The sequence below is a fragment of the Perognathus longimembris genome, chromosome 28 (genome assembly GCF_023159225.1).
Source record: "Perognathus longimembris pacificus isolate PPM17 chromosome 28, ASM2315922v1, whole genome shotgun sequence".
Classification (NCBI taxonomy): Eukaryota; Metazoa; Chordata; class Mammalia; order Rodentia; family Heteromyidae; genus Perognathus; species Perognathus longimembris.
In genome coordinates, this window is record NC_063188.1 from 93,567,650 (window position 1) to 93,581,216 (window position 13,567).

Here is a 13,567-nt window from a genome sequence, read left to right on the forward strand (position 1 = left end):
AACAGCTTAAGTATTTAATAAGGGAATTTTTATTGGGGGAAAGAAATCAAGTTTAGAAAACAAGAGATTTGATGTACATATGACATAAAGCATGGGTATAATTAAAAAGCTTATTTGGATTTGTGTAGAATAAGCCTAGTACAGAAGGGAAAGTAGGACCCAAAATTTGCACTGAGTCATAGTAGGGTTAAGGAGTGATCAGTTTAGGAGGTGAAAGCTGTGGCAATTCTCAGTGATTATTCTGTGTATTCAGAAATAGGCAGCATTGTTAAAGCCTGTAGATAGCATTTAACATTAAATTTAAGATTGTTTTTCCTGAAAGTTGAAATTTATCTAGATTATTTGATATCTCAAAATATGATTTGATATCTAATTTACCTCTTTGTCTTCCATGGATGAATTTATGATGATAAAGTTTTAAGGTGAATTATGAAAGTAAGCTTTCACGATCTTCTTATAGCTTGTCCATTAAATTACAACAAGCAGAACAAATAAGTCAGCAATTTTTTCATTTCCCTTCATTAACCTCTTCAAATGCCCCATGTGCTTGGGTCTGCTGAAAGAGACTAGTTTTACCATTAGGATTATTTCTCCTTTTGGTAAGATATTGTAGACAGATATTAGTGTGGTTAGATTTGATCTTTCTTATAGTGATAAAACAATTTCAGTGGGAAAAGGAGGTGAGGAATAATGAAAATATTTTCTTACATTTATTTTCTTTAAAAATTCAAATAACAAGACAAAGAACCTCAATATCCATATTTTCTTTACAGGAAACTTTGATCCAAAAGCCATGAATAATTTTTATGATAACATAGAACCTGGCCCAGTTGTACCACCAAAACCATCTAAAAAAGGTGAGTAGGGACATAACACAAATACTTGAGAAAAAAAGCAGTGTTTTTGGTATTTCACCTAACTATCTAAAGTATATTGATGATATTAATATGATAATATTAATAATGATCATTTTGATGGGATATATTTTTTAAAGAAGTTAAAACAGTATGTCATATAGTTTATATTATGTTTTATTCAACATTGTAGAGGCTATAATCCTTACAAAAACAGAAGTGTAAAGATCTTATGTTAGAAAAAGTTAGATCTACAGATTTTCAGGCAATCCTTGTATATTTCAATCCTTTGTGTATTTCAAAAGATGAATATAACAGTATACAGACTGCCTATTTCTTCATTAAGGGTAAAATAAATCCTTATAACAAAGGTTTGAGTGAATTATTCTCAGATACTCGTTACATAGAATTGATTTTTATAGTCAAGGCATCAAATGGGTAATTAGAATCTCAGTATCTTAAAACTTAATTTCAATTAAATTTACATGTTGAATCAATGAATGTAGATTTTGCCCCATTCCTACTAGCAGCCCATATTGTTTTATAATTATAATTCTAAAGACTGAATTTAAGTTATATATTTCGTGTTTAAAAGATAGTTTAATCATGAAGACTTGGGGTAGTAGAAAATGTCTTATATTTGAAAATATTACTTGAGAGCTGAGTGTGGTCTTGCTCATCTGGAATCTCAGCTGCAAGGATAGTAGAATTGAGACCTAGTCTAGCCAAATACACAAACACTATCCAAAACATTACTAAAGTAAGAGAAAACCTAGAGGTGTGGCTCAAGTGTAGAGCACCTACATAGAAAGCATAGGTAATTACTTGACGCTATAATAATTTTCATTTTAGAATGTTTAAAATGTATTTAAATAATGTAACTTGACCTAATTCTAAGTGTTTGATATTTTGTTTATGGATTTCAACACAGAATCTGTTTTCTAAAAACGTTACAAAGAACAGTCTTAGTGGTGACTGCCAAATATGGCAACATTATATGGAGTTTCATGCTCAATGCTACTGGGTTGTATACATACTGATCACTTTAGTGTGGGGTTTGTAAAATATGAGCTTCTGAACTTGCATATCATGTGTTGGTAACCAAAGTCTGTCCTTTGAAGGAATTGTTTTGTGTTTTTTTTTTTTTTTTTTTTTTTTTTTTTGCCAGTCCTGGGGCTTGGACTCAGGGCCTGAGCACTGTCTCTGGCTTCTTTTTTGCTCAAGGCTAGCACTCTGCCACTTGAGCCACAGCGCCACTTCTGGCCATTTTCTATATATGTGGTGCTGGGGAATCAAACCCAGGGCTTCATGTATACGAGGCGAGCACTCTTGCCACTAGGCCATATTCCCAGCCCCTTTTAAAGGAATTGTTTTGAGAAACTCTTCTCCTGAGAGCAGAGCAGCAAGCTGATCAGAAATGGTAGACAATTTGTCTATCATATGCCCAATGCAAAACAAAGTCATTGTTATTACTCAGGAAATGGCAAAGTTGCAGAAGTTCTCTCATGGTAGGAGATAACGTAGGGCTTTGAAGGAAATTTATAACTTTAAATGCTTATGTAAGAAGGGAAGATCTAAAATTCCACTATAAGACGCAAGCAAAGAACAGCCTACCTTATTTGAATGGAATTGAGTGGAATCTCACTAAGATTTTTTTCCCCAGGCTGACTTCAAACCAAGATCCTTCTGATTAGTTGGAATTACAGGTGGTAGCCACAGTATATGGTTCCCAATTTCTTAAACACGCATCACTTGTTCAGTATGCAGAGTATATAAATAGTGCTAGATCCTATAAAGGGAATTGTGCATGTGCACAATTTGTGTGTGTGTGCCAGTCCTGGCTTTGGACTTGGCCTACAGTTGTCCCTGAGGGGTTTTTGTTTGTTTTGTTTCATTTTATTTTGCTTCTCAAGGCTAGTGTTCTACCAGCTTGAGCCACAGCAGTGCATCTGGCTTTTTGCTAGTTTATTGGAGATAAACCTCTGGCTTATTGGATATAAAGGTCTCACAGATTTTCTTGCGTAGGCTGGATTCAAACCTTGATCCTCAGAGCTCAGCTTTCTGAGTAGCTAGGATTACAGGCGAGAGCCTCTGGTGCCCAGCTGACAATCTTTCATTAAGCCTAGAATGCTATCTATGTAAAGTCACAACATTTTCATAAATAATAAAGTTTAGTTTTTGTCAAGCTAATTCAATTGCCTGCGTGAAGTCACTTGTTTTCATCTTTTCATTCAGACTTGTTAAGCATATTCTTTTTGGAGGCAAAGTTTTTCTATATATCCCAAGTTGACCTCCAACTAGAAAATCTCCTGCCTCAGCCTCTGGAGTTCTGGGATTGCAAATGAACCACTATAGCTGGCTTTATTTTGCTTCTTGAATTAAATCACCCTTTAAAAACACATCTAATTTAGTGCAGATTCATTTACAATATCATTCACTTTAAACATCAGTAAAATTCTACTAAGAGTGGTTTATTGGTTTGAGTAAAATGTCTTGGACTTATTATACATATACTCTAGAAATCCAAGTGGAATATGGAAATGTAGCAGAGTAATAAGGGTGATAGGGATAGAGAAACATCTTTGGATTGGACTTTGCTGTTAAGCCAGTGTACCTGTGTGACTCAGCAGGTCTCCCCAGGACCTCACTGGAAACTTCCATAGGTGTAAGGACACGTGCCTGGTGTTGCAAGACCTGAGTACTCCTCATATCTAATCTGTGCACTACATAGAGGTGATCTGTTCAAACACTTAGCTGTGTATCTTAACAAAGTTTTTGTCAGAGTCAGCATGTAATGCTATAAAAGTCCTTCACAAATAGAGCTCTGCCTTATTCTTTGGAACCTAAAGAGACATTTACTCTGATAGTGGAGTTAAATTTAAGTGTCTAAGTACCATGCTTAAATTTATGGAACAGTGATTTCCAGAGGTGGGTTGTAACTAGGGGATTACATATGGGCTGATAACTGATTAGAAAATGCATGATCCTCTTTCTTTGCTTCATAAAGGCAAATAATACCTAAACTGACAATATTTTTATCTACTACAAAGATTTGCTCACCATCAACCTATTAATTCATAGAAGTAATATTCTGTCAAGATTTAGGGCTGCCTACAGTTTTTATCTATGTTGCATGTATCTACTGGTCTGATGCAAATTTAAGTAATTGGATTTCATGAAATAATTTTGTTTGTTGGTACGTTGTATTTTGAGTTGTTTCTGCTCTTAATTTGGTTACATTTATATATGTAGCTTATCTTTTTTGTGAGTGTATCTTTTTTTGTGCTGCTCCTGGAGCTTGAACTCAAGGCCTGGCCACTGTCCTTAAATGTTTTTGCTCAAGGCAAGCATTCTAGTACTTGAACTACAGATCTCCTTCCAGGTTTTTGGTGGTTAATTTGAGTTAAGAGTTACCGACTCTCCTGCCTGGGCTGGCTTTGATCCATAATCCTCAGATCTCTGCTTCCTCAGTAGCTAAGATTATAGGTAGAAGCCAGTGGCACCCAGCAGTGTAGTGTATTTTCAGCCCATAATTTTCTGTTTACTGCTTATTCATATTTACTGAAGTGTACTCCCCTCAATACTGATTTTTCACATTGATATTTAATTGCTATTGCTGACATTTTTGACATTTAATTGCTAATTGCTCTTAATCCACTAAAAAGTGGGAATCTAATAGGGCATTTGTTCCAAGTTATCAGAAAGGATTGAAAAGGTTATAAAAGCCATTATTCTGTGTAGGTTGCAAAGCAACATTAAATATAGAACTTGGCAGTTCAGAGAACTAAAGGTAAAGTGAGCAAAAGAAAAGGGAAACCCTCAGCCGTGAGCTGCATCAGCAATCCTTGTGAGCCTGTACTTTCTAGCTGAAGAATGACTTGATTCCATCTAACTGGCTTCTTCTTATGCAGACTCCTCAGACCCCTGCACCATTGAGAGAAAAGCCCGAAGAATTAGTGTGACTTCCAAAGTACAAGCAGATGTCCACGACACCCAGGCAGCAGTTGCAGATGGTTTGTACTTCTTTGTCCAGTGTTTGTGTTAACCCGTGAAGAGCATAATCTGAAAACCTCATCTTTATTTATTTATTTTTTTGCTTGCAAAAGTAAAAGCCACCGGGCCGGGAATGTGGCTTTAGTGGTAAAGTGCTTGCCGCGCATGCATGAAGCCCTGGGTTTCATTCCTCAGCACCACATATATAGAAAAAGCCGGAAGAGGCGCTGTGGCTCAAATAGCAGAGTGCTAGCCTTGAGCAAAAAGAAGCCAGGGACAGTGCTCAGGCCCTGAGTCCAAGGCTCAGGACTGGAAAAAAAAAAGTATAAGCCACATGTATAATTCAAAATATTCTAGTAGCTAAAGTTAAAAAAAGTAATATAAAATTCATTATACTGTGTTTTAATCTAGTATATGTAAAATATTTCAATATGAAAAAATATATAAAAATTTTCATAAGTTTTCAAAATCTGGTGTTATTTTTTTTCTTTTGGCCTTGGTTTTGGGGCTTGAATTCAGGACCCAAGTGCTTAAGCTTTTTAACTCAAGGATAGCACTCTGCCACTTGAGCCATAGCTCCACTTCTGGCTTTTTGGTGGTTAATTGGAGATAAGAATCTCTGGACTTTTCTGCCTGAGCTGTTTTTGAACCATGATCAACAATCTCAGCCTCTGAGTAGCTAAGATAAGAAGCTTCAGCCACCAGTGCCCTGCTTAATGCTACATTTTGTACATTTTAAAGTATGTGTCAGTAAGGACTAATCATATTTCAAGAGGCCTATGGCAGCCATATTGAAAACCTTCAGCTCTGTGGTGAGAGTAGATAGGAACTTCTCATTGATAAAGCTTCTTTAGGTTTGTCCTGGCCTTCAGTTGAAATGGCATGTGCAAGTATTTTCCTTATACTTTCTTGAATTCCCCCCAATGTGCAAAGGTCCCATCCTAAGAACAAAAGGCACATAATTCTTTCTCTTTACCATTGGCATATTTGTCATTTTAAAATTAAAATTTCTAGGAATTTTTCAAAATCTTAGTTGCATATTTTGAGCAATTATCTTCTGTGTTCTAATTACCATATACGCAATATTGATTATGCTATGATATTTATGAGGCTTTTCTTTTTTGTGGAAATACAGTTCACTTATAATCTATTCAAAAATATGAAAGGAAAAACATACTTTGTTTATTTGTATATAAATATGCATATTTTGAGCCCTGTAGAAAAGAAAAAGAATGGCTTGAGTTTTAAAATATGCCACAAAAAAGAAAAGATTGCCTACCTAAGAATGCAATGAGAATAGACATCTTAAAAGAGGAATTCTGTACAATAAAATGGATCGTGTCTTTTTTAGGTCCAAAAATAATTCTAATTTAGATACCTTTTATAAGTATACTTTTGGTATGTGAGTTCAGAATAATTTATTATTCCATATTGTCATGGCACTAAGCAGCCAAGAATCCCCAAATGTCTTGGATTAATTATGTTAAAAGAGATTTGGGGTTTTTTTCTGGTTATTTATGTAATTTAAAAAAACTACTCAATTTGAAAAACCTTTTCATGTTGAAGGCTACATTTATAATTAACATATACAAAGTAACAGCTAGGAGTTTAATGCCTTAATTTTTCTTGCTCTATAATAAATATTCATGAACTATGTCATCTGTATTAGGAAAGGATAAATTGTTATTAGAACTTGTGTATATTTTAAGGTATATTATTCCTTGTAAAGACAGGCTACTATATAAGATTTTTTCTATAAACAGTCTTTCCTTAAGCAGAAGACTTTGCTCTTTCTTCCATACAAGAAACAAAAAGCTATTAAACCTATATGTTTTCAAATTATAAAGCAAAACACAGGTGGTGATGGCAACCGAAAGTGGCCTTTAAAGCAAGAGAAACAAGCATCTCTTCTGTTTGTAGTTATAGGAATAGGCCAAAGAATCCAGTAATTTTCTGTTGTATTGTAAAACTAGAGTCACCTACCTGATTGGAGACAAATCTTATCAAGGGGTAAAGTTCAGGGTCTAAAACTCAGTTCCCTTTACCTCTTGGGGAATGTTCACACCATCTATTTGTCACAAAAGACAAATTGATAAGCCAGAAGTCACCTAGTTAATTTTCAGTGGAAGATATGCTTAGCCCCAAACAGGTAACTGACAAAGGTGCCTCAGATCTGTTTCTTTGGTTACCTATTTGGAAGACTTGCTTACTTTAGATCTTAATCGCATTTTCAGTTCATAGTGAGGGATTCTCTCAATCTCCTGGCCTTGCCCCACTTTCCTAGAATGAATTGTATCTGAAGAGCTTTAGCCTTCTAGTCACTGGACTCGTTCTCAGTAGGGAGTGTTCCCAAAAGGTAGGATTTACAAATTAACTAGTAGAGCCAAAAGGCTCAAAAAGAATAAAGACTTCATAGCAACACAAGTTTGGAGGGTTTTTTTATGCTAAAGATCAATAAAAGGTTGCCAGTATTTGATATTGCCAGTTAGAGACAATTTTTCAAAAACTACTCTATGAAGGATATTTTTAGTACCAACAAGGTTAATACACAATCCAGGATAAAAGTCTTAGAGTGAATGAATTTTAGCTTTATGAACAACTACAGAGTTTTTATCTGTTAAAAACTATGCCATTTATAAATCATTAGTATAAATGGCCATCATGGGATATTGGAGCTTTAAAGATCTCATAGATGATGACATACACTGCATAAGACATTCCATAGAATGGATAATAGTTTAGGAAGGAGAAGCCAAGGTAAGATGGAGATACCAAGGAAATCTATGGAGGAGATTAACTTAACATGCTATAAAATAGTTCTCCTTCTTATACCATCTAGGATAAAGCAGTTCAGTATTTATGAGTAATGAATTAGGAAGGCAATCTTTTCTGGACTTGTATCTATCCTCTTCTTACAGCAAGAAAAGCAAACTGTTTAGAACAGGGTAGATCTTCTATATTATAAGCTTTCTGTTCATTTATGTCATCAATGTCTTTGCCAGTTGGCTTACCCATGATATAAGGTAGGAAATGTTCTCCTTTGCTGGTGGTAGTTTTTCAGTCCAGTTTAGATCTAAACATACTTGAGAATAAATTTAATCGATGTTCTCTTCTTCTTTAATCCTTATTCTCCTCAGAGCATCTAAGTGGTGCCAAACAAAGTCCTCGGCCACAACCCCGAGATGAAGACTACGAAGGGGCTCCATGGAATTGTGACAGCTGCACCTTTCTCAACCACCCTGCACTGAATCGCTGTGAGCAATGCGAGATGCCACGGTACACTTGAATTCAGAAGAGTCTGCACCAGGTTGAGAGTGAAACTTTGAGCAGCCACCAGAAGAAAAGGAAACTCTCGGGAATCTGTTCATCTGCCAAGCCTTTTCATTTCCGATTGCAGGGGGTGGGGGAAAGAGGAGGAATGGCAGGCACTGGGAGTCAATGTGCTCACAAAAGGAAAAAGAGGGAGTTTTGTTTTGTTTTGTTTTTTGTTCTTTTGCTTTCTTAACTCATTACAGAGTGAGAGAGAGAAGGGGATACTTGAAACTGGGAAAGGATTCACTCCTAGAAGAATGTGCACAGGGGAGTCAAGAGCTCTTCTGGAGAATCCCGGTTGTTAAAGTTACTGCTGAGTGGCCCTTACTTTTTAAAGTGGAACTTTGAATCGTGGGATGAAATGTTACAGTTTTCTGCAGACAAACTGTGAATTCCAGAGCAGACTTAATGTGGTCACAGCTCTTTGGAAACCAAGGCTCCCTGTGCTTCTTTCTGGCTGCTTCCTATAAAGAGAAGTACAGGAAAAAGCATCTAGAATGTGGGTATTTTATCTTTTTGGGGGCAAAATAATGAGGTTTTTTTTTTGTAATTGCTGCTTTTTTCAGGGGTAATTTCAAACACACATACATACATAAACAAGTTGTTTTCAAATGTGATTTGTAGCAGTCAGGAATTGGGCTTATCAGGCACTTAGTGGGAAAGTACAATCAGAGGAGGTAAATTCTCTTTGGCTTGTACAATGGTTCATCAAGCTATATCAACACTGATAACTACTTATGCCACATAAAAGGCAGACTTTTTGAAGTTACTATATGCTTTTATTAGGCCCTTAGTTTAAAAAATAAACCCTTACAAAGTATGATTTTATAAGTGACATTTCCATTAAACTGTGCTTTACCAATGGCACAGTGAATGTATGCCAAATACCAGTCTATTCCAAAATCCACTTGGAAATCTTGAGCTCAGATGTGGTTCTTAAAAAATGTTTGCAGTCCGTAGGGCATTTTTGTCCCTCCTTTCAATTTTATGAGGAATTGATGATGTTTACAGCACAGATAATACTTTGTGCCATAATTCTAATTTAGCTGATAAAAGTCAACATGGGCTGTTCAGTAAAGATTTATTTGCACATGTTAATAGGCCAATGTGAGGGAAATTAAAGTTGGCCCATATCATGTAGCACACTGAATTATTTGAGCAAGAGAATACTATGAAATTAAGAAATACTATGGGGCTAGGATGATAGCCTACTGTGTAGCCTAGGTGTGACCCTAAACACTGCAATATATATCAAGAGAGTAAGGAACGCAGAATACTTTCAAACAAGCGTCCTTTTAATTTCAACAGTACTATTTTAAGAAATCACTGCATTTGCTTAGATAATGTTAAAGCACTATTTCTAAAAGAAATTGGGACTGAACAAATGAGTTATGTGACTCATCAGGATGTATCAATGGAAAAAATGACTACTAGCACATTTAGGTCCTCTGCCGTTGTTGAATTTCCTTCTTGGCTCAGAATTGGCTTTTGGAGTCTCCTCCATTTGATTGAATATAAAGAGCAATAACTTTGATAGGTTTCCCCATTCCGTATAATTTTATGTGAGATTATAAACTTATGTATACCAGGTTTTGCCCCTCCCCGTTGTGTACACAAACATATATAAACATGCACTCTTTGCGTGCCATTATTGTATTCTAATTTAGCAGTAATCCCTTGACAGACCTGGAGAAACAAAAGCTGCACTTAGTAGCGTAATGAAACCAAAGGTATAACTCATCACCGTAGCTTTCCATCAAAATCATAACTTCATACACTGAGTACAGCTTTGAAAGCATTTTTTTCATATGTGGAAAACTCCCCAGAATATATCCACTTGTCTCCCCAAGTAAGCCTGGTTATGTAATTACACTGATAAAACATCTCTCATACAGCAACTGTGGAAAAACTGTGAAAATAATGGTGAGAAAGACACACTTAAGAGCATCAGCCTGGAAATGGTATTCTTCAGAGGCTTTATAACACTGGTTTCTGTCCATCTCCAATAACAGTCTGGCAGTCCTACTATCCTGTAAGATGTATTTGTATTGTTTCATATTGTGTTAGTGATGGTCAGCCCTACTTGGTGTCATGAAACAACATGGGGGAGATTTTACACACACACACACACACGCACACACACACACACTCATACATACATGTACCCTGCTCCATATTCAACCAAGAGGTTTACCAGTATTCGTAGAGGTATGCTGAAGTGGCAGCAATTATCTTGGCAGTTGTGAATTAAAAATGAAAGTAGCATGTCTGAAAACAGTCTGATGTTTTATTAAAACCATGTAGATGACTTAAAACTATTGCATGAAAATACATCAAGGTTAATAAACTGTTATCATACAGTAGATGCATGGTTTCAAGCCCTTTGATGACATATGTAGTCTACCATTGCTTTCACCTGCCAGGAAAAATTAGGAAAGAGTGGGTCTGCTAGGTGTGGAGGGTGGGGTATGAGAACTCGGAGATTGACTTTAAGGATGTTTTCTGCACGTTAATTTATAATTGTGCACAAGTTTCATATGCCACCATTGGCTGCATTCAGTTTGTAAAAATGAGTACAATAATTTGACACTGATAAATTTGATATATTTAACTGTGTCCCATATATAGACTGCTTTTTGCATAAGGCCAGTTTGGTTAAGAATTCACGCAGTTTTCAAGGTGCTTTCTCAGGATGTCTTGTCAGATTGGTGTGCATAAGCACTTGGCATATAATTGGTCGGATATAAAATCGGGTGATTCCTGGCTACAGACTTGCCTCTGCCCTGGGATCAGTTAGTGTACTCCTGTGCTTGTAAGAGGCTTGCTTTCTTAAAAATACTAGTTTGATATAGCTGGTATTATAGACCTGACTATACATTTTACATCATTTCACTGTTTTGTAAACTGGGTTTTTAGGAAACACATTTGCCATTGTGTTAAATGAATATTGCCCCTTGAATTTGGGACTTCTTAAAAAGTATAAAGTGGTAATAGAAGAGCAGAAACTTATAAGCATTGTATACTGTTTGGATATTGACCTAGTTTGGGAGAAAGTAGAAGCAAGGGATTTTAAAGAAATGCATTGTAAAAATATAGTTTTAGAGCAGATTAATGATGGTGGGGGAAAGTGTTGCTAATTTGCTTATTTCCCTGGAAGAAGTGGGAAGTATAAGCAGTTTGATTTTTAAGGAGCTGGTCTCAACTTTAGTACTTTTGAATTATGAATGAAATCGATGTTTCTTTAATTTTTGTCAGTTGCTTTATCACAGTTACCTAGGGTTTATATCCAACTTTTGTCGCAACTCCATTTTATGTAGTCTTTAAAAGGTAATTGTAATGTCTTTCTGACAGTATAAACAGAAAGCAAGAATATAAGGCATAGAATTGTCCTTTAAAAATATCAATGATGTATCCTGGAATGTGAAGCTGACCCTTTATAGTTATAAATTGAATTATTTTAATATTGTACCACTGTTAGATCTTGAGTGAACCCATGTTACAGTGTGTGTGTGTGTATCTGTAGAAAGAAGAAAATGACTATTAAAATGTTACTTTAAAAAATCTGAATTGGGCACCACTGCCTGTGTTGCACCACTACTGTATCTTTTTGAAAGAATTAACAGTATTTTCCTATTGTGAAAGTTAATTCTGATGTTTTCACCTTCACCAGACTGTTTTCCTGTATTATTTGCATCCCCAAATATTTAATACAAATAGATTCTGCATGGCTTGGGCATTCAGAGATTAATAGAATGATGACTCCATTTTAATTCCTAAAGCCATGAAAAGTTGCTTTGAGACTGAACAATTCTGAATTCTTATTTATAAATAACACCACCAATGCCCATGCTTCTTTCCCTACTGTAAAGGAATTGATCAGTTTCTTCATTAAAGCAGCAAAAAATTATTAAATCTTGTAAATATCATGTGTCTTTTAGATTTCTGTGTATGCTGTGAATGAAGTTATTTTGAAATTGTACAAAGGCATTTTTAAAGGCTATGCATGCATCGTACCTCCAAACAGTACATATTCAGAAAGTCAAAGATTTCTGCAAAATAAATTAATAAACTAAAGCACTACATTCTGTATCTTTTCTGTGTAGTTAGATATAATTTATAGAATCAAACTAGTTCTTGTCCAAACATTTGTATTTCTGGATTAGCAAACCTATTTAAGCACATTTTGCTTTATTAGAACATGCAGTAATGGTAGATTTGGGAGGAATATTAAGTGCACATTACTCTGGAAGATTTTGTGAAAATGTGTGTAAGCAGACTTTATACAAAAGTTGAAAAATGTTAGCAACTTTCTCATTCCACTCAGCATTATTTACAAAGGAATGAACAATTTGCTCTTTAAAAATGTCAGCAGAGCACCGGTGGCTCACGCCTGTAATCATGGCTACTACTCAAGAGGCTGAGCTGAGCTCTGAGAATCACAATTTGAAACCAGCTAGGCCAGGAAAGTCCACAAGACTTCTTTGTGTGTGTGTGTGCCAGTTCTGGGGCTTGAACTCGGTCTGGGCGCTGTCCCAGAGCCTCTTTGTGCTCTGCTCCTTGAGCCGCAGCATCACTTCTGGCTTTTTTGAGTAGTTTTTTTTGGAGATAAATGGGCACTTTTCTGCCTAGACTGGCTTGGAAGCATAATCCTCAGATCTCAGCCTCCTGTGTAACTAGGATTGCAGGCGTGACTCACCAGCACTGGCTCCATGAGACTTTTTAACCACCAAAAACCTGGGAAGTGGAGCTGTGGCTCAAGTGGTGCAGTGTTAGCCTTGAGCAGAATGCACAGCGACACAGGACAGGCACAAACAATGTTTTATCTATTTCTAGTTAACTTTTTTTCAAAGGCAAATAATCAATGACTATGACCTTCACCTTGCCTAGGATGTAGTAAGTCTTCCCAACACAAAGCACTGTTAGCTGGATGTTGGTGACTCACACCTGTAATCCTAGCTACTCAGGAGGCCGAGATCTGAGGATCAAGATTCAAAGCCAGCCTGGGCAGGAAAGTGTGGCACTGTGGATCAAGTGGTAGAGCACTAGCTTTGAGTTGAAGAGCACAGGGACAGCGCCCAGGCCCAGTTCAAGCCCCATGATGGACAAAAAAGAAAGAAAAAACACTATTAGGTAACCTTTTTAAAAATACTTGCATTAACATTATTTCAATTACATTTTTTGCCAGTCCTGGATCTTAAACTCAGGGCCGGGGCACTGCCCTTGAGCTTCTTTTGCTCAAGGCTAGTTGAGCCACAGCATCACTTCCAGCCTTTTCTGTATATGTGGTGCTGAGGAATCGAACCCAGGGCTTCATGCATGCTAAGTAAGCACTCTACCACTAAGCCACATCCCCACCCCATCAACTACATTTTTGATGCTAATTATTGCAGACAGAGAGATCTGCAGAA

At 36.4% G+C, this 13,567-nt stretch overlaps 1 protein-coding gene across 4 annotated transcripts in view; it reads left to right on the forward strand.

Annotated features, from left to right (window-relative positions):
• Tab3 (TGF-beta activated kinase 1 (MAP3K7) binding protein 3) overlaps positions 1-12,239 on the forward strand; it is a 54,753-nt gene extending 42,514 nt beyond the window's left edge. For all 4 annotated transcript variants that reach the window (XM_048336252.1, XM_048336255.1, XM_048336253.1 and 1 more), the window contains 3 exons: positions 774-857; positions 4,766-4,867; positions 7,985-12,239. In XM_048336252.1, coding sequence (XP_048192209.1) covers positions 774-857; positions 4,766-4,867; positions 7,985-8,133 — 335 coding nt within the window. In that variant the 3' untranslated portion in view covers positions 8,134-12,239. The remainder of the gene's footprint in view (positions 1-773; positions 858-4,765; positions 4,868-7,984) is intronic.
• Positions 12,240-13,567: the final 1,328 nt, after the last annotated feature.